The sequence below is a fragment of the Cryptomeria japonica genome, chromosome 3, assembly GCF_030272615.1.
Source record: "Cryptomeria japonica chromosome 3, Sugi_1.0, whole genome shotgun sequence".
NCBI lineage: Eukaryota > Viridiplantae > Streptophyta > Pinopsida > Cupressales > Cupressaceae > Cryptomeria > Cryptomeria japonica.
In genome coordinates, this window is record NC_081407.1 from 802701710 (window position 1) to 802725134 (window position 23425).

The 23425-nt window shown below is 36.5% G+C and overlaps 1 protein-coding gene across 1 annotated transcript in view; it reads right to left on the bottom strand.

Moving 5' to 3' along the window:
• Window positions 1-17837: 17837 nt before the first annotated feature.
• Window positions 17838-23425, bottom strand: part of LOC131036830 (DNA mismatch repair protein MSH7) — a 106059-nt gene continuing 100471 nt past the window's right edge. Inside the window, exons 14-17 of the mRNA XM_057968823.2 lie at window positions 19768-20184; window positions 19582-19678; window positions 19285-19412; window positions 17838-19107 (exon numbers count right to left, since the gene is read on the bottom strand). Of these exons, the coding sequence (XP_057824806.2) occupies window positions 18541-19107; window positions 19285-19412; window positions 19582-19678; window positions 19768-20184 (1209 nt within the window). The 3' untranslated portion in view covers window positions 17838-18540. The remainder of the gene's footprint in view (window positions 19108-19284; window positions 19413-19581; window positions 19679-19767; window positions 20185-23425) is intronic.

Genomic DNA, 23425 nt, shown 5'->3' on the forward strand with positions numbered 1-23425 from the left:
AGTGGTTGGCAAATTGTTTATAAATAGGGAACTATTGATAAACAATGTATGGGGGCAAATGTATGCACAGGGATGCTACATAGTGATTACCGAGCACAGAAGCTTGAAGACCTGTTTGAATAACAGAGTATAGAAGCCTAGCAGATGGACAAGATTAGTTCTATGTCTAGATTGTATTGAGCAAATAAGAATCTGCTTTAGCATTTTAGATGTGAAGTTGCAGATAGATTTTTATTACTGTTATTTTGTGAAAGTGACAGAAAATCTCTTAACCTAATGGACTTAACAGTCTTATTTGTAAAACCCTCTAGCAAGGTGACATTCTGATTGAGTGTTTGAAATCCTTTAACAAGGTCACTTCTAACAAGGTGAAGATCCTAACAGATCTGAGGGAAATCCCTTAACCGGGTCACATCTAGCAATGTGTTTGTAATCTTTAACAGGATTTGCTTTTAACCGAGCATACTCTAGAAGAGTATATTTCTTAGTGGGTCCGAAATCCCACAGTGGTTTTTCCCTATTTGGGTTTCCACGTTAAATCTGGTGTTATGAGGTTTATGATGTTTATATGCTTTTGAGTTTGCATGTTTAGCAGTTTTGGTTATATTACTGAAGTATATGTTACCGAGGTTGAATCTGATGTTTTTATGGAAGATTAAGTTTGTATGATTCACCCCCCCTCTCATCTTGTTGGCTATTGGATTTGTACTTACATTAAGTATCAGAACTATCATTATCAGCCTCCAAGAAGCGGTGAAGAATGAACATTGGAGAACGTCTTGAGATCTATTCAAGACTGTTGTAATCAATGCAATATGTTCAATGGTTAGGATTGAACCGACTGAATTGCTTAACCTAAATGTTTAGGGTTTAGGGTTTATGCTACCGACCGATCTGTTTCCTATAAGGTCGATGTTGATTTTCATGTTGAGGTTGTTGGGAAATGTTGTGTGTGTACCTAAGTGTAGAGATACGTGATTCTTGTCAAACCAGATAAGAGAATAGATACTTGCAGAGTGTGATTGTAGAAGGAAAGAATTGAAGGGGATCTGCATTGGCATTGAGTGTTGTTACCATATCACTATAATACCCGTTGATCTCTAACCACTTCAACAGTTGGAAAATCCCTTGACAGGATAGCTTTAACCAGCTTGTTGTAAATCCTTTAATAGGGTGACTCAAAATCATTGAGCTCTTAAAATCCTCTAACAAGGTAACCTTTAACAAGGTTTAACCCTTAACCGGGTATTTAGCCATCCCTTAACCAGGTGATCCCTAGTAGGATTGGTTCCTAACAGAACCTATTGTAACAGTCTTTAACCGGACCGGGCTCCTAACAGAGCGGACCTCAAAAGGGTTCAAAGAACAACTTGTGGGTATTCATCCCCACCGTGGTTTTTCCCAATTGGGTTTCCACATGAAAAATATGTGTGTCATGTGTGATGTCTTTTTCATGTGATGCTTTGTTATTTTCTATCTATTGGTAAATCATGTTGAACTAGCAGGTTATTATATTTCTAATTGTAGAGTACTAGTGTATGCGTATGGGTGAAGTGGAAATAAGATGTTAGATTGTGTGGAAAGCTAAGTGTTACCGGTTTATGTCCTTCACCGTCTCACTATGTTTAACCAGTAGTAATCTGGTTTAGACCAGTGTTAGTGATTGCCAGTCAAGTGCACTATTTGCAGTCAAACCGGTTCAGGAAAAGTGATTTTTGTCTGTACTAATTCACCCCCCCCTCTTAGTACCGGTTTGGTACTAACTGTTCATCATTTATTCATCACTTCAGAATCTATTTCGCTCAAAACCTGATCATCCTCACTAGAATCATTGATATTTTGTGATCTAAGTTCAACTGATCTAGCCCCTCAACCTTGTCCATCATAGGGTATGGGTGTATATGTGTGGATCATATCTACCTCAATATCTTTAGTGACATCAGAGCAAGTATCCCATTCATATTCATTTGAGTCTGTCTCAAAATCACTTTCTAAAGCTACACCACTGTATCTGACAAGAATATTGTATGGTGAGAAGAGTTTGTTGATAATTGATATAAGTTTTGTTGCTTGTTTTGATTCAAGTTTTGTGCTTGCTTGTACTCTTTGGATTTGTTCATAAACTGACTCCTCTCTTTGAATGGCAAGCTCTTCTTGTTTTTGTTCATATTTGTCTTCTCTTTGCTCTCTAAATGTTCCATTTGTTACTGATTTTGTACTGGCTCGATTAGGTTTTGTTATTGCTTGCACGTGATGTATCTATTTATAGGAAACCTCTTCTCTTTGAATAGCGATTTCCTCTTGTTGTTTCTCATATTCTTCATCTTTTTGTTCTTTGTTTGTCTTTTCAATTGCTTGATGTATCACTTCTTGTCATGATTCATCTTTATGTGTTACATTTCTTCTCCCTCGGGGGTTTTGATGAGGATCTTGTTTTTGTGCAGGTTGAATATGTTGGTCATACCCAAGTCCAGATTTATCCTTAGCAAGTTGTGAATGAGGTTGAATTGGTTATGTGATGCCTTCTTGACGCTTTCCAGTAGGATCCTTTCCTTGGTATCCCATTTGTTGGTGTAAATAATTATTCATCATGGATATTATTACACTTTACTTAAGTTTATTTAAGTAAATGCATTTAATAGTAGTTTGGGTATGGGACACTTGGGTGATTGTGCCACATTTGGATAGTGTGTGTAGGATAATTTACACCTTTTATGGTGTTGATCTTATCTTGTTGTTACATTCCACCTCATGTGGAATATTATATTATTTTTCCTACCTACCCAAACCTATTTCATACCTACCCTTGTTTATTATTGAGCCACATGTCATGTTTGTGTGCTCACATATCCATAAGCCTTGCCTATATAAGCAGGCTCATCTACATTGTTTGTATGGGTTGAACAACAATTGATGATCCAGTTGATCAGTATTTTCATCTTGATAGAATACAGTTTATTCCTATCATCTATTTTATTCTCTCTTATTTGTGCTTTCCATTGCCTCTTGATCTTGGCAAAATCTCACATAGTATCAGAGCCATTAGAGTGTCATTGGTTTGCCAATTGAGAGAAATTTGATGAAATTTGGGGTTTCGCATTTTGTAGCTTTCTATTGCAGGTTTTTATTGGAGCTTGTTGGGTCAAATATGAGGTCACTATTGGATTGAGGAGGTCCAACAAAGTCATTTTTTCCTTTTGTTTCATCCAAATCGGACTTCGGAGGCCAAATCTAGAAGCATTTGAAGTTTGAAGTTGCGGCAAAAATTTTCCAGAAATTGTAATTTTGCAGACAATTTTCAAATAGTGATATCTCACTCATCCAGACTCCTTTTTTCGAGAAATTTTTTTTGTTTTGGGATATAATTTTGTGATCTATACAATGGTGTAAGATTTTTCTACTTTTCGAATACAGTTTTTTCGGAAATCGTGAAATCCCGATTTTGACAACTTTCTAGGCTTCATTCAGGCTCATATGGACTCCTTTTCAGGTATCATTTTTTTTAAAGTGCATAATTTTTTGTCTACTTTTATAATCTGCCATTTTTTTGTAGTGATTTTGAGTGGATGTTGTACTTTCAGTATTTGGTCTTTTTTTGGCCTATTTGGTACTTGTATTTTCCTTGGATCTCAGTTGAGATCACTAGTTGTATTTGTTGAAGTCTCTTATATATCATTTTGAGAAGCTGTAAATTGAAATCAGAAGTCCACTTTGCCTTGTTTTGCAAGTGGCCCATTGTATACGCACTAAGTATAAAGTGTCAAATCACAATTTTTTTTTTGGGGGGGGGGTTCTTGATTGAGTATTTTGGGGGGGTGTCTTGTGTGATTGTGCCTCTCTATATCTTGTGTTTTTTCATTTTGGTGCTATGGGTTCTCCTAAATTTCCACTTTTAACTCCTCATAATTATGCATCATGGAAGATTAAGGCATGGAGTAAACTAATGGAAAAAGGACTCATTCATTATGTAAATGAAACTATTATAGCACCACCTTATCCTAAGGTTGATCCTAATGCTCAACTTGAATGGCTCACTAAGAATGCTATGGCAATTGGAAATCTTAGAAAGTATGTATCAGATGACCCTCATTTTTCACATTGATAAGTGTACAACAATTAAAGAGGCTTGGGATATTTTTAAGAAATTGTATGGTCAAGTTGATGAGATTAAGGGCTACAAGCTTGATAGTGAACTCACAACTTTGGATCCCAAGGATTTTAATACAATCCAAGATTATGTCACAAAAGAAAATGAGCTAAGAGAAACACTAAAGGATTGTGGAATTAATAAAAAGGATGCTCAATTGGTTTATAACTTGTTGGACAATCTTCCTTCTGAGTATCCAGCCTTTGTATCTAGCTTTCACACCCATAGGTTAGCTCAAAGTTCCTCATACACTTCTCCCTCATTTGATTCATTCACGGAGATGTTGATACTTGAGCAATCTAAGTTGACCAAGATGGGGATTCTCAAATCTTCAAAGTCACAAGCTTTGGTAGCTAGCAAAGGGAATCAAAGTAATCAAGGAAAAGGCAAGAATCAAAAGCAACCTAAGTCAAAACTACAACAAGATGGAGCACAATATTCCTCTCCACAACAAGGTGATTCACCATTCTCACCTAAGAGGAAATCATATAAGGACAATATTTTTGTGGATATTGCAAGAAGTCGGGACATGATGAACATCATTGTTATAAGAAGGATATTGATGAGTTGAAGAATCTTCTTGAGAAGAACAAAATCAACCTACCTTCTAGAATGTCTACATCAGCTTCTTCTTCTAAGGATAAAGGAAAGGATCACTCTTTTGGGACAGATAAAGGAAAGGGACAAGCTCTTTGTGCTACTACAAGTCATGATTCAGTGAGATGGCTTCTAGATTCAGGGGCATCTCATCATATGGCATCTTCACAATCTATGTTTTCTACATTTGAGCCTTGCCACATGCCGCAGATTTTGATGGGAAATCATACATACATGGATGTGATTGGGAAAGGATCTATTGTCATTGGGGATAACTCCTTCAATGATGTGCTGTTTGTACCCCACTTGACAAACAATCTTCTTTCCATCTATCAAATCACACATGGGGCAACTAGGAAAACTGTGGAGTTCACACCTGATTTCGTTATCATTAGAGACTTTGAGAGTGGATTTATCATTGCGACTGGGGTGATTGATCATGCATCTCGGTTGTACTCTTTTTCACATTTTGGTCCTATTGATGAGGTTGATTCTTCCTATGTTGATGACTTAGATTTTGAGGAGAACATTGGGCACTTGAACTTGGAGATTCTCACATGTGACCCCGTTCTTGAACCTTGCATTTCATCTCCTTCTCTTGATATCACACCACCTATTGCACCTAATGATGCAGCTAGTGAGACAGTTTTGCCTTTTTGTGATTCAGTGCAGTACGATATTTCATGTCTTCCAGCTTCAGTTGATTGGGATGACTACTTGACAGACATTGTAGGTTTGTTTATGGAGTCCTACATTACAGATTTGGGAGACATCATTGATGACATTCATCTTCTCTTTAATGAAGATGATCCTTCTTCGATTGTTGTGAGGGATCACTATGACCCTCTTGTGCATTCTCTACATGATCAATCTTTAGAGGTTGACATGATTGTGGATACTTTTGTCCAGCAATTGGAGGAGGTCTCTTTATCTTTTGAGGAGACATGTGAGTCTTTGGATATTGTTCTACATTTTTCTCCACTAGATCTTGGAGTGCCTTTTTCAGCAGTGTGGTGCACTTTACCACTTTTGGAGGGGGTAACTTTCAGCATCGACATGGGGACACTTGAGCAGTTTTCAGAGATTTCATTCATCAAGAGTATTTTTCCTACATCTTCCCTTCATGGTTGGGGAGACTTCATGGATACACCTTTGGTTTGGTTTCTTCCTAAGGGGAGGAACGTGATTTGACGTTTGTGGAGCAGTTTCTTCATTCATCATCGAGCTTCTATCATTGGTGCAGATTCCACATTGAGGGGGGGCTTCTCAGTCTCTCTTCTTCTTCTCTCATATGGGGGGGACTTTTTCCTCATATGGGGTTTTGTCCTTCACATACTTCTATGAGAGTTCTTTGTATCTAGTTTTCATCTCTCTTTTGGGGGAGGGTTTTTTCCCATTGGGTTTTTCTCTCTTTCCCCTCTTTGTGAGAGATTTCATTGCATTGGTTTGCATGCATTTGCATTTGTACATGGGTACCTAACATGGCCTAGTAGTCAGGACCCATCTTGCATTGCTTAGTTGCATTGTAGACTTTAGTGCATTCCCCTAAGTTGCACTTAAGGGGGGTGTTGGTGTAAATAATTATTCATCATGGATATTATTATACTTAAGTTTACTTAAGTACATGCATTTAATAGTAGTTTGGGTATGAGACACTTGGGTGTTTGTGCCACATTTGGATAGTGTGTGTAGGATAATTTCCACCTTTTATGGTGTTGATCTTATCTTCTTGTTACATTCCACCTCATGTGGAATATTATATTATTTCTCCTACCTACCCACACCTATTTCCTACCTACCCTTGTTTCTTATTGAGCCACATGTCATGTTTGTGTACTCACATATCCATAAGTCTTGCCTATATAAGCAGGCTCGTCTACATTGTTTGTATGGGCAATCATTGAACAACAATTGATGATCCAGTTGATTAGTATTTTCATCTTGATAGAATACAGTTTATTCCTATCATCTATTTTGTTCTCTCTTATTTGTGTTTTCCATTGCCTCTTGATCTTGGCAAAATCTCACACCATCCGTTGCATGATTCTAAATCCATTGCCATACCCTTCTGTGGGATTAGTGATGTTAACGGTTGTTGCTTTGGTTTATTCTTCATCTTTGTATAACCAATTCAAAACATCTTTGTTTTCCTATTTCATCTGCTAGTGTTCCTTCTTGATGGAACATACCATCAAACTTTTTAATAGGTTGCAACGATTGTTGTCTCGAAGTTGATGGTTTTCCATGAGACCTTGGTAAAATTGGCAACTTTGATAGACATAGGGATTCAAAAGAGTATTCTCTCATGCCTTTATCTTTCAACTTCATACTTTTCTCAAAATATATGGATAGAGTTTTGAGTTGATCCTTATTGTTTGATGATGTGGAAGCGAGAGCTTCCCTATTATGGGGTACAAGAACATTTTGAACTTCTTTGAGATTATTGCAATATTGGAAAGGATTAGTGTTTGTTGTTATGGAGATTTCTCGTCCATCATATGGGAATTTCAAGCACTGATGATATGTGGATGGCACCGCCTACATTTCATGGATCCAAGGTCGACCCAAAAGTATATTATAAGACAAGTCTATGTCCAAGACTTGACATAAAGTATCTCTTTGAACTGGCCCTACTTGAATGGGTAATACCACAAGCCCTTTTGATGATCTTTCCTCATCATCATATGCCTTGATTGTTATCTTTTTCTTAGAATCAATGGTTGTTTCTGAGAAAACCAATGCATGGATAAGTTTTAGAGTGCAAATATTTAGACCGGCTCCTCCATCTATTAGCATTATTTTCACTCGATGTTTATAGACTAGGACTTCGATATTGAGTGGAGGACTCTGCGGATGATTTAGAGAGACAGCATCATGCTCTGAAAATGATAGATTGTGAAGCACAGTTAAATGTCCCACCATGGCTTGGAATCAGTCAATATCTAGGTTATTTGGAACTGTAATGTCCACAAGAGCCTTTTCCTGAGTATCCTTGTGTGCGGGTGAGATCTTGAGAAGCTCTAATATGGATGTGAGCTGGTGTCTTCATCAATTGGTCTACCAAGTTGTATTGAGTGTTTGGAGATTTTGTCGTTTTGGAGGCACTCCCTTTTAAGACATATCTAGATTGGGCCCATGTAGTCACATTGATCGGGGCATGTTCTTGTTTGTTTTTTATCATAATGACGTTAATCCGATTGTCAGATGTTGATATGTGATTGATAACATTGTTGTATACATGATTGATATGGGATCCTTTGTTGTTCGTGGATGATGATGTGCCTTTGTCATAATTTGGAAGTGGATTCTTAAAGGCTTCATGATCATCATTGGTCTTATGACCGTCTACCGTTATCTATCAAATCTTGAACCAAGTTCTTCAACCTTAGGCAATCATTTGTGTCATGCCCTTTGTTTCTATGATAGTCACGGTAGTGAGTGTCATTCCACCATGATGGTTTGAATTGAGGCTCAAAATCCCTTGTGTTTGGAAATGTAATGAGTTTATATGCCAACGGTTCTCGAAATGTTGATTCCAAGGTTTGTCCTAAGGATGTGAACTTTCGTCGATATGGTGTTGGTTTCGAGTTAGCGTTATTTCCCAGATTGTTGTTCCATTGGTTGATGTTTCCTTGATTGTTTGTACTGGGATTGTTGGTTCTTTGATTGGTATTCCCTTGAGTGTTGGTTATTTGATTGATATTGCTTTGAATGTTGATTGGTCGAGTAACATCGGATAAGTTTAACATAGGTTGTTTTGGTTTAACATTGTCTACTACACCATTAATAACATTCTTATTCCTTGTCCAGAATTTAGATTTATCAGAGTTGTTATAGTAATTGTTGTTGTAAGTGTTATTTGATGAGCTAGCACCTTCTTTAGAGAACTTCAAAGTTCCTTTCTTGATTGAGGCTTCTTCTATCTGGATATCGTTTTCAATCAACTTTTTGAAACTAGGTAAATATTGTAGTTTCAGTTGATAGCTCATCTTGTCATTAAGATTGTCTATGAAGATTTTCATTTTCTCTTTTTCAAGTATGGTTCGGGGATATCTAGATATCAATATTCTCCATCTTTGCAAAAACACCATGAATGTTTCATTGTTCTTTTGTTTCGTGTTGCAAAGATCAAGCATGGTAATTTCATGTTGAATGTTCTAGGAATATTGGGAAACAAATTTGTTTACCAACTACTCAAATGATCTTATGGAAGGTGTGACTTTTGAAAGTCATTCCATTGTTTGTCCTCCTAGGCTTCTTGGAAATAGCCTCATCATGTAAGTGTCATTATGGGTGAACTCCAAGCTCATCGTACAAAATTCCCTTACTACAAGGATCATTTTTACCATTGTATTTGTCATACTTTGGTATTTTAGAGTTAGGTGGGAATGGTGCCATGTTCAAACCTCGATCAAAAGGATAAGGACAAATATCCTCTAAGGAATATCACGTGGTAGTTCCTTGTTGCATTTCTTCCATTTGTTGTTGAAGTGCTTGTAGTTGTTGTGTGAGTGTAGTGAGGGGATTATTTCCAACATTGGTATCTTGATGGTTGGTGTCACCTTGATTATTAGTGTCATCTAGGTCATTGGAATCAGTATGATCATGTGTATTGGAACTATGCGTTCTTGATTTTGCCCTTTTGAGGTTTTGAGTTTGTTTTGGTTGTTCTATATCAAAATCCTAAGGGATTTTGATACCTTTGCTATATAACAGGAGTAAGTATTTCTGTTTATCAATTTCAATGAGTTTTTTAAGAAGTTTGTGTAAGCCAGGATCTTGTTGTGCCTCCTCAATAACTTCATTTGTTATTTCTTCCTCGTCTAGATTCATGTAGTTTTTCCAAGTGTTAACTTCTCGAGGTCCCCTGCTCGATTCCGGTTCTTCTTCCCACTCAACATTTTTACGTGATCGTGTAGAAATTGGCATGGCTTGATTTGACTTAATATGTGATTGGATTCTTAGGTAAGTAAGCCAAATTGATCCTTCCACTAAAGTTGATATCATGTGATAGTGTTGACCTTTGCATGAAAGCACGTTCTTTCAAGTATTCTTTGTCAAAATCAATATGTTTACCGTGGAGATAATCGCAGAAACGATGTAAAAATGTCCTATGTTTTAGAAGGAGTTTGCAGTTGATATAAAGGAACTTGTTTCTCTTCAAGACCTTCTTTTGACTAGGTTGTCTCCTTTTCAAACCTGTTTTTAGACAAGGATGCTTCTTCTTGATGTGGTGAAGAATGTTCGTGCGAGTGATCAAAGTTTCAGTTGTGAGATTGATTGGATGAATACTTTGTTTTGATATCTAAGTCCACTCAGTCGAATAGGGGGTTCGATATGCCTCTATTGATATGACCAAGTACGTCAAATGATATGATAAAAGCTTCTCGATATTGGAAACTAAACAGATTTGACTAACTTAGAAAGTTGACTTGGTATTTTGATGTTTGATATGGGTTGATTTGAAATTTGTGATCACTAATTGATACTATGTTGATAAAATTTCCTCTATCTGCGTTGGATTTGACAAAAGACCCAAAAGGGTATCTAAAACTGGTGGTGAAATTTTCAAAAAGTTGATAACCTGCTCTTCGTTTTTGGACAATTTTATATATGCGCTACAACAGACTGTTTATGCACTAAAGTATGACTCCAATGCGCTAGAAAGTTGTTTAGATGCACTATGCTTCCTTTGGTATGCGTTATCTCGTGTTTGTCTCAGTGCAAAAGTTTGTTCTTGCAATGCGCTAATCTGGTCTTCTTAAGGGCTAATGTGTGGTTAAGATGCGCTAATAGGTGGTTAAGATGCGTTGCAATGATGTTTAAATGCGCTATTTTGGACTCCTAATGCACTAAGTTGTCTTGGTTTTCTCAGTTTGATGATTTTGTAAAAAATTTGAAATGGTTTTGGTGTTTTTGATGGATGATCCTCTAAAAGATGATTTGAAAACACAATAGATAGAAGCAAAAACAGTTTGTCTATGCTAGACAGATAGTGTATGTTCAATAGGATCTTTTCAAATCCTTGTTTGTTTTCACAAGTTTGCACAAGAAATACACATCGGATAGACCTCTCTATTCTCAAGGGTCATTTAAAATATCAATAGCCCACACTTGATACTATGTTAGCTCAAACAACCCTGTCACCCCCTAGAGGGCGCTCGTTTTTTGCTATTGTCCGGAAATTAACTCAAAGAGGATTGCTCCTCAATTGAATCGTTATCCTAGGAGATATATGGTGAGTGTCTTGGGAGCTGATTATTCCCCACCCTTGCACTATGATATTAGAAATGTTTGGTAAAACTGACATGGTGAGGCTTCTAGTTCTAAAGTTCGTAATCATGTTTTCATTCGGTCTTCAGTGATAAACTCCCTCGGGAGGCTTCCCAACCTTTAGAACAAAGGCTTTATGTATCTTAAAGATACTGGGGGGAGGCTAATCCCTAAGCAAAACCATTGGAGGGGATTTTCATCAGCTTCCATATTTGATTATAGTGGGTTGGAATACTTGGCTAAAAGTCGTTCCCCTCTCACCGACCTTATGGGCTTCTCGGGAGGGGAGGCCTGCTAAAGGATTTATCTTAATGCTAAATTGAAAGAAATCTTGAAAATGGTGTGTTTGGATTTTTTATCACCCAATTAAGGGGAGAGCGTATACCTAACACCTTCGAAACACAGAATACACACTTTCTTTTTATCCAATATCGCAATTGTTTTCTAAAAGATACCTTGGAGATGTTGCTCCAAAAGATATGTGGTTCTTTTTAACCCAAGATAGCAATGTTTGAAAGATAGGAAAACGAACTTTTAAAAGTAAATCCTTATCAACAAAAATGAATCGCCAAATTGAACAACAACGATCTCAAATTGAAAGCTTTGAAATGGTAAAGTGAAGGTTCTTTTTAAGCTTTCCAAAATAAAAGTGAGGTTCATTTTAAGGAGCACCAAAGGAAAGTGATGTTCAATTTTAACCCTTTGTGAAAATTGGAAAGTTTGTTTTGTTCTTTTTAGAGCCCAAAGGAGTGTGATTCCTAACTTGCATAAAAGAAAGATTCGAGTTGTTGTTCCTTTTATCCATGCAAGAAAGAAAGATGAGTCTTGTTTTAAGCACCAAAAGAAAACATGAAGTTTATTTTAAGCACCAAATGAAAAAATGAGATTCATTTTAAGCTTTTTGCAATAAAAAGAAACGTGAATTATTTTTACTAACTTGAAAAGAAAGCAAAGAAAACTACACTAACTCCTTCTATTCCTGCACAAAATTGTTGAACCTGCACATAGTTAGTTAGCGAAAATCAAATTTTGATGATGGGCTTCACAAGCCTAAATTTTGACTCTGTTACAAAAATTTTGCTCTTTGTCTGTCTATGTGTTATACATGCGCTAGAGAATGGTGCCAAAGTGCTAAAAGATAGAGCAGATGCGCTACTTTGAAGCCTTAATGCGCTAAACTGGTATTCCTACGCGCTAAAATATCAGAGAGAATTGAGAGCTAATGTGAGGTGCCTATGCGCTAAAATATGCCTTCTACGCGCTAAACAGTGAGTTAAATGCGCTAAAGTAAGTTGTGGATGCACTATAGAAACTTGCAGAAGCGCTATTATGATGTTTTGATGTGATCTTTGTGTTCAACCTGCAAGAAAAATGATATTAGATTTGGGGACGCGCCCCACGGTGGGCGCCAAAAATATGTGCTCGGATTTGTGGTGATCAAAATACTAATATTGAGATCAAAAAGGCCAACATACTAATAAAACTTTTAAGTACAAAGATTAACTAACTTAAACTAGTTTAAACAAGTTAACTTCCCAAGATGTGTCTCATTGTTCTCTATCTCATAGGATCCCTAAAGCCAATGTTTTGCTCTCAGATCATTGAGCAAATGACTTAGGAATGACAACTCCAATAACGAATGATATTGTGATCTATATGCATGAATGCAATCTAAGATCTATATGATATGTTCAAGCTATGATACTAAGCTATGATGAAGATAATGATATGATAAAGATATTAGGAAACTATACCAACATGATATACTAACATGGATATACTATGATATGAAATGCTTCTAAATGTTAAAATGTTATTCTAACAAAGAGAGGCTAAAATGCTTGATATAGTTAGACTATAATGTAGATGCATAAAACTTGGATGATGGATTATGAAGAAAGGGAGCTCTATTTATAGAGGAAATAGAGAAATTGGTGGTTAAGATTGAATAATCTTAACAAGGACTAGGATTAAAAGTTACTCAATCCATGTTTACAATTTTCACCAATAAAATGGTGACAATTGTCAACAAGAGGTGGCTTGAGAGGAGATGTAAGAGGCATTAAATGCCTAAGAAGACATGAGGGTCACCCTAGGAGGATGTGATTTAAATAAATATTTTATTTAACTAGATGGTCAGATTTATACATCTACGAAATGATAGCAAAACCTGGAGAAAAAAAAAGGCTGAGAACATGGAAAAAAATAACTTCATCTAAACTTTGCGATATCAAGACAATTGTGATAAGGAAAATGTGTTGAATTATTTATGCATGTTTTAAGATTGTGAAACAAAATTGTTGATAACCAGTGTGAGAAAGAAGTGTAAACATACAAACACGTAATTTGATATGTGAATATATTATTATTAAATCTTTGACCAATGTAATGCAAAACCACCGCTTGCATTGTCAATTCATAGTGTAAAAAATTAGAATCAATCAAAGATGTCACACTTCACTAAAAAATTTATAGAGTTGTATGACAAATTATTTGTATGTAATACACCACACTACTTCTCAGATGACATAGCGATCTTGTAATAGAAGGTATGTGGAAGACTGATGGTCTGTGGTTGGAGGTAAAGCACTCAAGTGATGCTCTAACTCTTGAAATTGAGATGTTGAAGACTTGGTTAATCAAAAACAAAACTATTGATTTTATTTGACATTATACTATTATTGATACAATGTACTTCATGTCAATGATATGACATTGTTTGTAATATGTCATTGAAATATGAATTTGGAAAGTTACATATATATTAAATGATATATATGACGATCTTTATTGAAAAAGTGTTTATTTCACTTACTATTCATTAGTTGTTTATTAAGGCAAAAAACAAGTTTTGAAGGGACCTGAAACCCTTTACACAAGAAGATAAGTTTTGACTTAACAAGACATTAAGCCCAAACCGATCACTATAACAAAACAGCCCCATAGAAGACAAATACAATGTAACACCCCAAAAGTAAAGATTGTTCAATGGATTTTTTTAATATGATATGTGGATTAATATAAAAAATAAAATAAAATCTTCTATCATTACAAGCATGGCAAAAAATTAAAAACACAACAAAGTTTTTCATAGATTCTTAGCAAAAGATCGAAGATAAAAGAAGAAATGGATATCACAATCGGTATAAATTGGCTAATCATGCATTCGATGCTAGGAATATATTTTCACCAAGTACTGCAACACAATATAAACATTCGTACGCACCTAAAGACACAAACAACCCTTCCTACAGGCCACAAAGAAAAATGTTGCAAACCTTATAATACCCATAGCACAATGCACAATTATCTTTCCCTCCCTTGGAGATGCTCTTGTTGCTCTCTTCTCCACAAAATGTCTTTTTACAAGCTTCAGTTGATTGCCTATAATCTTCTTCCATCAATAAAGCTAATAAGCTAATATTCATATTATTTCTTATGATTGTCTTCTCTTTGTCCCAAAATTATCTCGAGGCACGAGCAGCAACTTCTCATACATTTTCACATTCTACACTTAACTCATAATTGAAAAACATATAGCTTCTGAAAATCAGATCAATAGTAGGCATAAAGCTTCAAGTTGCAAGGAAGTGAGCTACCAAACAAATGAACAGCCAAGCAGCAAGGGTTTTACTTAATCTTCTCTCATTTTATTGTCAAAATACCAAGCAGATAGATGCACAAGCTCGTGGTCAACCTACACTTGCATTTTGTTGTTCAGATTTGACATTCTAATGCAACATGGAATTTGACAACCATGGGCAAGTTCGTGGGTCATATTTCATATTATAAGAATGCTTGTATTTATAGCAAAGCAAATTTCATTAACTCGAGATTCCACAACCTCCTAAAATGGCTATCGGTGCAAACTACTTCGATAGATGATAAAATTTACATGATAGTAAATTCCCCAAAAGAGAAAATGCTAGTTCAATCTGTAAAAGTTAAGACTAATATTGTTTGGAACATTTGTTTCAAAAAATATTCTAACATGATACTTGGTCATATCATAAATGTAGTATGTCATGAACCCGATTTCTAAGGCCTAGCTAGCCTTCTTTGCGGTGCTTCTTAGCACCCGTAATCTTTTTGGTTTTTTGGGGATATTTAATTAAATCTCTTAGTCGACTATTCTTAAGTTTATTTGTCTTTTTTGTATTTTTGTTTCACCGACCTAAGGTCGACTCCTTAACATGGCACACTTGTTCTATTTAAGATGAATGAATGAATGATTTTACTGAATCACAGCCCTAAATCATCTGCATATTTCTTTCCATGTTTGATCTCCTACTATGTATCTTGACTAGAAAGCTGGCGGTCTGATTGATCTTGTCCTTGTCAAATAAACGATACATTTTGTCGGCCTTCAAGATGATCTCATACTGAGCACGAATATCATCATATGTTGTGCACTCAATGAGAAAGTGTCATTCTGTCTCAATTGCACCTCTCTTGCAAAACAAACAAGTTCTCTCTTCCATACCTCTTTGGGCCTTTTCCACCTACCTGTTTCACACCTAAGATGATGTGAACCAGTCCTCAATTGTGCCACTAACATCCTTGCCTTCACTTTAATAACTGCCCCTAAATATGATTTCTCTCAATGATCCCAAGTTGGGTTTAAACTCTTTGATGTAATATACCTTTTTACATCCAATGCAGTTTGAAACTTTTCTACGACAAACTTCTTTATTTCTTCGTCGGTATTAGGACATTCGTGTAGCTTGATGTTCCACTTGTTCAACCACTTCTTGTTTTGCTTCATCCAAGTTTTCTTCCTATGATTAAGACCCTCTTCCATCGCAATCTTGGGGCACTGTTGGTTATCCATGTTTTCAACCTTCTTTAGATAGCTTATTAACTGGGTTATTGTTGATACCTCCAACGGAAAAGTACCTGCTTCCGCTAAAAGGATTTCATATGATACTGATGTTTTAACTTTGAGAGTGTTTGTGATTAAATGTTTTTGAATTCTTTCTATCTCCATCACAGTTTGACATGCTACCTCCCCAAACTTCGCAACCATAGAGAACAACCGATGTGACTAGCAAACCAAAAAGAGTTTTCTTGGTTTTCCAGTCCCATAGTTCAACTTTTCTACACCTATTTTGGAGTAGATATGATGCTTTCCAACCCCCCTGAATCCTCTTTGCTCTACAAGTTTCCCAACTAAGCTTATAGTGGAAGCCAATCCTAAGATATTTGTATTATGTCACAATATCCAATGGGTTGCCTTCAAAAAGGAAAGTAAATTTTTTTTTTCCTCTTTAAAGAGAAAATCATGATCTCGGTAATGTTCACCTACATCCTCACAAAAGTACTCTAGAGCCCTTAAGTGATCTCTTAAACCATAAACTATTTGATAAGATCATCGGCGTATAAAAGTAATTTCACCACATAGCCTGCAAGTTGAACCCCTTCACCATCCAATTTGTTTAACCATGTTTCTAATTTATCAATTTATAGACCAAACAAAGTGGGGGATAGAGGGCATCCCTGCTTAACGCCAATGTCACTACCAAAACAGTCGGAATTTCCTTCACTAGTTCTGATTTTAGCTCCAACTCTCTCATATAGTCTATGCACTATCGCTCTATACATGTTAGGGATACCCAATTCTTCCATTATGTTCCATAACTTGTCTTTAGGCATCGTGTCAAAGGCTTTCTTAAAGTCCACAAAAGATAGAAAAGATTGGTTATTAGCTGTCCTTGCATTGAAGTCGCCTATTAGCATTATTTCTCCTAAGGTGCTGAATATGGAGATATCTTTTTTTTTAAACGCATACAGATCTTCATTGTCTAAATTGCATCTCTTGTAGAACTTGTAGTTTTTAGGAGCGAAGTAACAAGCAGCCTTAGCACACAAATGCTAATTGGGACGAAATCCCCAAGAAGCTGAGGCAAGGTAAGGACGCAACCCCTTTTCCCTGGATACCATTCTTCAAGCAAACAACTCTTTCTGTCTATAAGCGTGAATTGTCTTCTTCTGCAAAAGGGTTCTAAGTCAAGGGAAGCACAAACAGCAGAAGGAACGATCTGGAAACTCCTAGCGCCTTGCATCAAACTTCCACCTTCACCTTTGTCTTCGACAGGGCTTAGGCCGTAAAAGTGAATAGGCACATACAATTCACCAGGGGAGTTAAGCAGTTGACTGGCAGCTGCATATAGTTGGATCATCGCTGTGAATCTCAGACAGAGCTTGTGCCTTCCAATGCAAGGCATATCATCTCTCCATCTTTAGGATCCAAATCTGAGATAAGCATCATTTGTAGGTGATTCAAGTCTGGCAATAGACTGTTCATGAACAGACGATTTATGACAATTTACTTTTGTAAGCAGATTGGGTGATGTTCTGAAAAGGCAATTCACTGTGTTAGGAATTGCTATTAGTTATGAGCAAATCTGTTATTTTCTGGAAGTTCTCTGTAATTGGATGCTTAGAATGTTATGACAGTTTTTATTTTTGCCAGAATGTTATCATAAGTCTCTTTTTTATCGCAATTTCTTTTATTTGAGAAGCGGGTATCTTACATAGTATGACAAACAAGAAGGCAAACCTTACTACTGTAGAAAAAAAATGCTTCGCAAGGCTAGAGTAAAATATAGTTTGGGCTATGGAACTTCATTGAAAGCATAAACAGAAGTCTAGGCCATATACCAAGATACATTGGCATCTCAAGTATCATGAGAAGTAACAAAAGCAAGAGAAGTTACAAGGAAAATAACAAATATGGATGGTCTCAGAAGTTTGAATGGGACTTGGAGCTGCTCTTCCCCAAGCAAGGTGATATATGCATCACATAAAGACAATGAAGTCATATCAGAAATTTCATCATCATATTTATTTTATCATTTTCAACTATATTAAAATTTGTTCATGTGCATGTACCAAAAACTAGATCTGACAATTGACATGATTGTTTTACAATGGTTTTCTCATATAGCACCATCAAATATTGTCACAGTACATACATAACTGGGAAAATATATCTGACAATAATCATATTTTCCCATTGTGCCAAATGCACTAATAAAAGTTTCTAATTGCTTTGACGCGCACCCATGGTACATTTCACCCAAACTTCAGACTGAAGTTGTGGGATGATTCTTAGAACACCTTTGTGTCCCCGCTGCATTAATAGGACATCACAGTTCTCTCAAATTTTGGACTGCACACATGCAAAATGTTGTCTGTCAAAAGCTGACAGTCAACTCATTGAAGTTAACAAACAAGGAATAAATTCTTGAAGTTAAAAAAGTTCATGATGCACCACAATATTTTCACAAAACCCTCCTTTCGAAATTAATCTCCGGGAATTCAATTTTGTGCCTCTGTACTTCTAGAGCCAAGAACCCCAAAACATAAGGAAAGAGAAACTTTGCTTGATAAGAGCAACTGGTTTAAACTGATCCGAAGAGTCAAAACTTGATCCAAAAGCATAGCTTATATCAAAAAAATCTCCATAAGAGGAAACTGCACCTGACAAAATCTTACAACCACTCAAGCAGCAGGATGTATTCTTACGGTTTAGCACTTTGCTGTGAGAAATTCTGAAGTTCATGCCACACACACAGCAAATTATCATATGCATCCTCAGCAGTAAAGTCCAAGTTGTTGTGGAGAGATTTATCATCTGGAGTTGCTAACACAGTCCTCAACCACTGCTCATGTAAAGTTGAAAACTCTGCCCTTTGCTCACTTGAATCAAAACTGCTTGAAAGCCAGGATTTCATGACTTGACTAGCATCGAATGCCGCTTTGACCAGAGATCTTGGCATTCCAGCAAGTAAGGCTACTTGCAGGCCATAGCTTTCTGGGGATGCACCAGACCTTAGCTTATACAAAAAGACAAGGTGCCTCTCGGTGTCAAAGAAATCCAAATTAAGACTGTTGTCAGTTGTGATTGCTTTCTCAGACTGCGAATTCGACACCCCTGTGTAATCAACACATGTGGATTTTGCCTCAAATGAACATGACATGTGCATTAGACGAACACAAGGGTGAGAAGCAAACTCCTTAGTTAGAGGATGATAATGTGTGGCGAAGAGCAACCTACAATCTTTTGTTTCAACCAGATGTCGAAAAACCTGCAATTCAAGAAAAATCAATATAACCTTAACAAACTTGATCTGATGTAGACACATGAAAATGACTGGGAAAAACCTGTTAACGTCTAGGCTGTCATCAAACAGGGTAGCAAAACTAGAGCCTTTGTACTCAGCTAGACAAAGTCATACAAACAGTCTTAAGGCAACTTGACTTACTGCATATGCAATCGCATATCCATCAAATGTAGATGTTCCTCGACCAAGTTCATCTAGCACTACAAGAGAGTATGGTGTTGCGTATCGCAATACTGATGCTGCCTCCATGCATTCAACTAGAAATGTGCCTGCAAGAAAACATAAATCATTGCATCCCTTCCTTATTTCTTTATGAATATTTATGCTCTACAGTTGATATACAATGATTCTAGATAAACCAAATCAATCTCAAATATATATTTGTATTAATAGGACTTCAGAATACTTATCAATCACAAAACAGATAGATATACTTACTTTCTCCTGACATTATGCGGTCACTTGCACCCAGCCGTGTAAAAATAACATCTGCTGGTGACAGGATACATGATTCACATGGTACATAGCAACCGAGCTGGACATCAAATTGCAAAGCATGAATGAGAAACACCTTGGTAGCAAATAAGAAGATTATTGTGCCCTAATTTTCTACCTTAACTTTACCTGAGCCATTATCACTGCCAGACAGGTAGCACGCAAGAGTGTTGATTTACCCCCCATATTTGGTCCCGTTAGAAGCATCGCACGGGGACAACCATATGCTCTCTCATTCCCAAGTTCTATATCATTGGGAACTGGCTGACTTCCCTGCCCTCCCATACCATAAGGATGCCATAACCCTTTCATGCTGAGAATAGAAACTTTTTTTCCACCATCTAAAATACTATCATTTTCCTGGACAGAAACAAGAACGGGTCTGCATGTAGTTCCATTTGATGAGTTTGCTGATCTAGCAAAGGCTACCAGCACATCAATACAGCTTGTGGCATCAACAATTCGTGACCAATGTGCTATCTCTTGAGTGAACAAGTTTTCAATTGAATTCAAACTTTCAACCCCATCCTCACCGAGATCCTTATCCTGGCAAAGACAGACTACATTAATAGCTATAAACCTTGTACACTAATGTTGAACAATAAAAAGACATGAAGTCACATTGCCAATAAAGCAAGAAGTAAGAAGTTAAGAAACCATAATTAATAAAAAAGACATGAAGTCACAGTCCCAATTAAACAACCAGTAAGAACCTCTCATTCAACGATTTAACTTGTCCTCACTGAGATCCTTGTCCTGAGAAATACTGACATATTTATTTTTAATTTGGTATGAATGTATCTGTTACATCCCATTTGTGCCCTAGTTGTTTTTTATGCTACATTACGCCATGTTGTTTGTGCCCTAGTTGTTTTATGCGATATTTACACGATGTTAATCATGCCCTAGGTGTTTCATGTTATAATTGAATGATGTTATTTATGCTCAGTATGATGAAATGATGACTTATAACTGTTAAATTGATGTTTTGATATTTAACATGATGAAATTTAAGATGTTTTACTTTTGTTGATAATAATTTTGAAATGTCAAAGTTATGACAAGATTTCAGGCTAATTGTTTGAACTGGTCAAGTGTGTGCCTGTAATGTCCCCACTTTGAAATAAAATTTAATAATAAATGATAATAATAAAATTAAAATATAAAATAATATAATTAAATATGATTAATTAAAAATTAATTAAGTTAATGAAAAGTCAGAAGACATGAAAAGAAAAGTTGTGACTCCCTCAGCAATGAGATAGAAAAGGGAGAAGAGAATCTCATTTGAGGGGGAATAATTTGGGAAACAAAAGTGCAGATATGGTTTAAATAAGAAGTGCAGAGCTGATTGTGAAAGGTTGTGTCCCTTTCAAAGGACAGAAATAATAAAGAGTCGCTCTTTTAAAGGGTGCTAAGGGTGAAGGGTGTGTCTCTTGCCAAAGGGCATACATGATGAAGAGGTGTGACTCTCCCTCACATTGGAGGATATAGAGTGGAGAAGTTTTCATTTGAGAAGTGGGGATCCATGGAATAGAAAAAATATATGAAGCATTAGAAGCAGATTTAGAAGCAGACCTAAGTCAGAATTATAAGAAAATCTGGAAGAATGATATGAACATTTATCAAAGAGATCAGAACACAAATACAAATCTGCGAATAATGATAAAGAAGGCATTGAAGGAAAAGAAGAGGAAATATTAAATCAATAACCAGAGAATCAGACTAAATCTGTCCAAATTAGCACAATTGACTGAAAATAGACAACCTGCAATAATCCTACAAGTATATTGGGCAAAATTTAGTGTCCTCCCAAAAGGGGACATTACAAATGGTATCAGAGCATGTTCCTGTCAACCTAGGAAGGGCCCTAGTTAATGCAATTGAGTCAGCGAGCCGTAAGAGTGTTAGAAAGAGAGAAAAAGAAAACCTCTTTAGCCATGGAACAAGAATTTAGAAACTTTATGGAAAAAACTGCCCAAGCACTCCAAAACATCACATCAACTATAAATGATCTCAAATCAAATCACGAAAATAGAAGGGACAGGTCACCAAGCCCATCAAAAGGAAATGACAAAGCTACCCAAGAATCTACTGATAGAACCAATATGCACTCTTTTTTGATTGGAGAAGAAACCCCTGAAGATGATGGAGGAACTCATATCCCTAGGTTAAGGGAGCTTGTCGTAGAATATGCAAGATTGGATCCTAAAATCAGGAGGAGCATTCCCTTTTCTGAATATTGTAGAGCAGATTCTAGTAGAGGTCATAAAAAGAGGAAAGCCCAACCTAACCGTGAGATACAAAGCAAAGTAGGAAAGCTAACCATTCCCAACTTTGATGGAACCGGGAAAGTTACAACCCGGTCATGGCTTCAAAAATTGGAGACCTACCTTTCTCTTTGCCCTATGAAGGAGAAGGATGCCATAACATTTGCTATATTACACTTGGAGAGTACAGCCCATGAATGGCGGCATAATGGTCTCATCACACAAGACCACAAAAATATCAAAACATATGACACTTTTAAAGAGAGGCTCATTGAAAGGTTTGACCACACTCATCCCCAAAAGCACTTCAAAGATCTTATGAGGATTAGACAAAAAGGGACCATTGAGGAGTACATTTCAGAATTCCAAAGGCTAGTTGTTATGGTCCCCGGAATGTCCGAGGACAGACTTATCTACCTATTCATAGAAGGATTGAATGATGCAACCCAAGGGCTAGTAAGCGCCTTTGAACCTCCTACTCTCCAAAAGGCAATTCTTAAGGCTACAAGATTCGACTCCGCCCAAAAAAGTCACCACAAGAGAGCACCACCAAAAGATAGTCATTTTGAAGAAGATGAACGCAAGAAACCATATCTTTCTTACAATGACCGGGAGGAATTGAAGAAAAAGGGCCTTTGCTTTGATTGCAAAGAGAAGTGGAAAGAAGGTCACACCTGCAGCCGAGATCCAAGGAAGGACAATATAAGGAGAAAATGTTATGTATGCCATGAACAATGGAATACCGAGCATCAATGCCAAGCCAGGGATGAATTAAAGAAGAAGAGTCTATGTTTCAAATGCAAAGAATCATGGAACCATAACCATCAATGCAAAAGAGGACACATACATATGATAGAAGAAGACAGTGATGGAGAAACATCCAACAAGAAAACAAGGCATTCTTAGTGAGTGTCAGGGGCACTCTTAGTGAGTGCTAGGAACATTCTCAACGAAAGTTTGGGGCACTCTTAGCAAGTGCCAGGAGCATTGTTAGTGAGTGCTAAGGACATTATTAGTGAATGAGGGGATACTCTTAGTGAGTGTCAAGAACCTAACATTATATGTTTCCATGTGTATACTCTGTGTTTGCATACGTTTGCTTCGCGTTTTATGTGTATTCTCTGTGTCTGTTTCATATTTGATGTATTTTCAGCATGTTTGCTCCATGTGTATTTCCAAAGCCATTTCATATTAAGAATCATTTTGAACACTCCATGATCATTGCTTGAGGACAAGCAATCTTGAGTGGGGGAGACTGCAATGTCCCCACTTTGAAATAAAATTTAATAATAAATGATAATAATAAAATTAAAATATTTAAAATTAAATTAAAATATAAAATAATATAATTAAATATGATTAATTAAAAATTAATTAAGTTAATGAAAAGTCAAAAGACATGAAAGGAAAAATTGTGACTTCCTCAACAATGAGATATAAAAGGGAGAAGAGAACCTCATTTGAGAGGGGGAATAATTTGGGAAACAAAAGTGCAGATATGGTTTAAATAAGAAGTG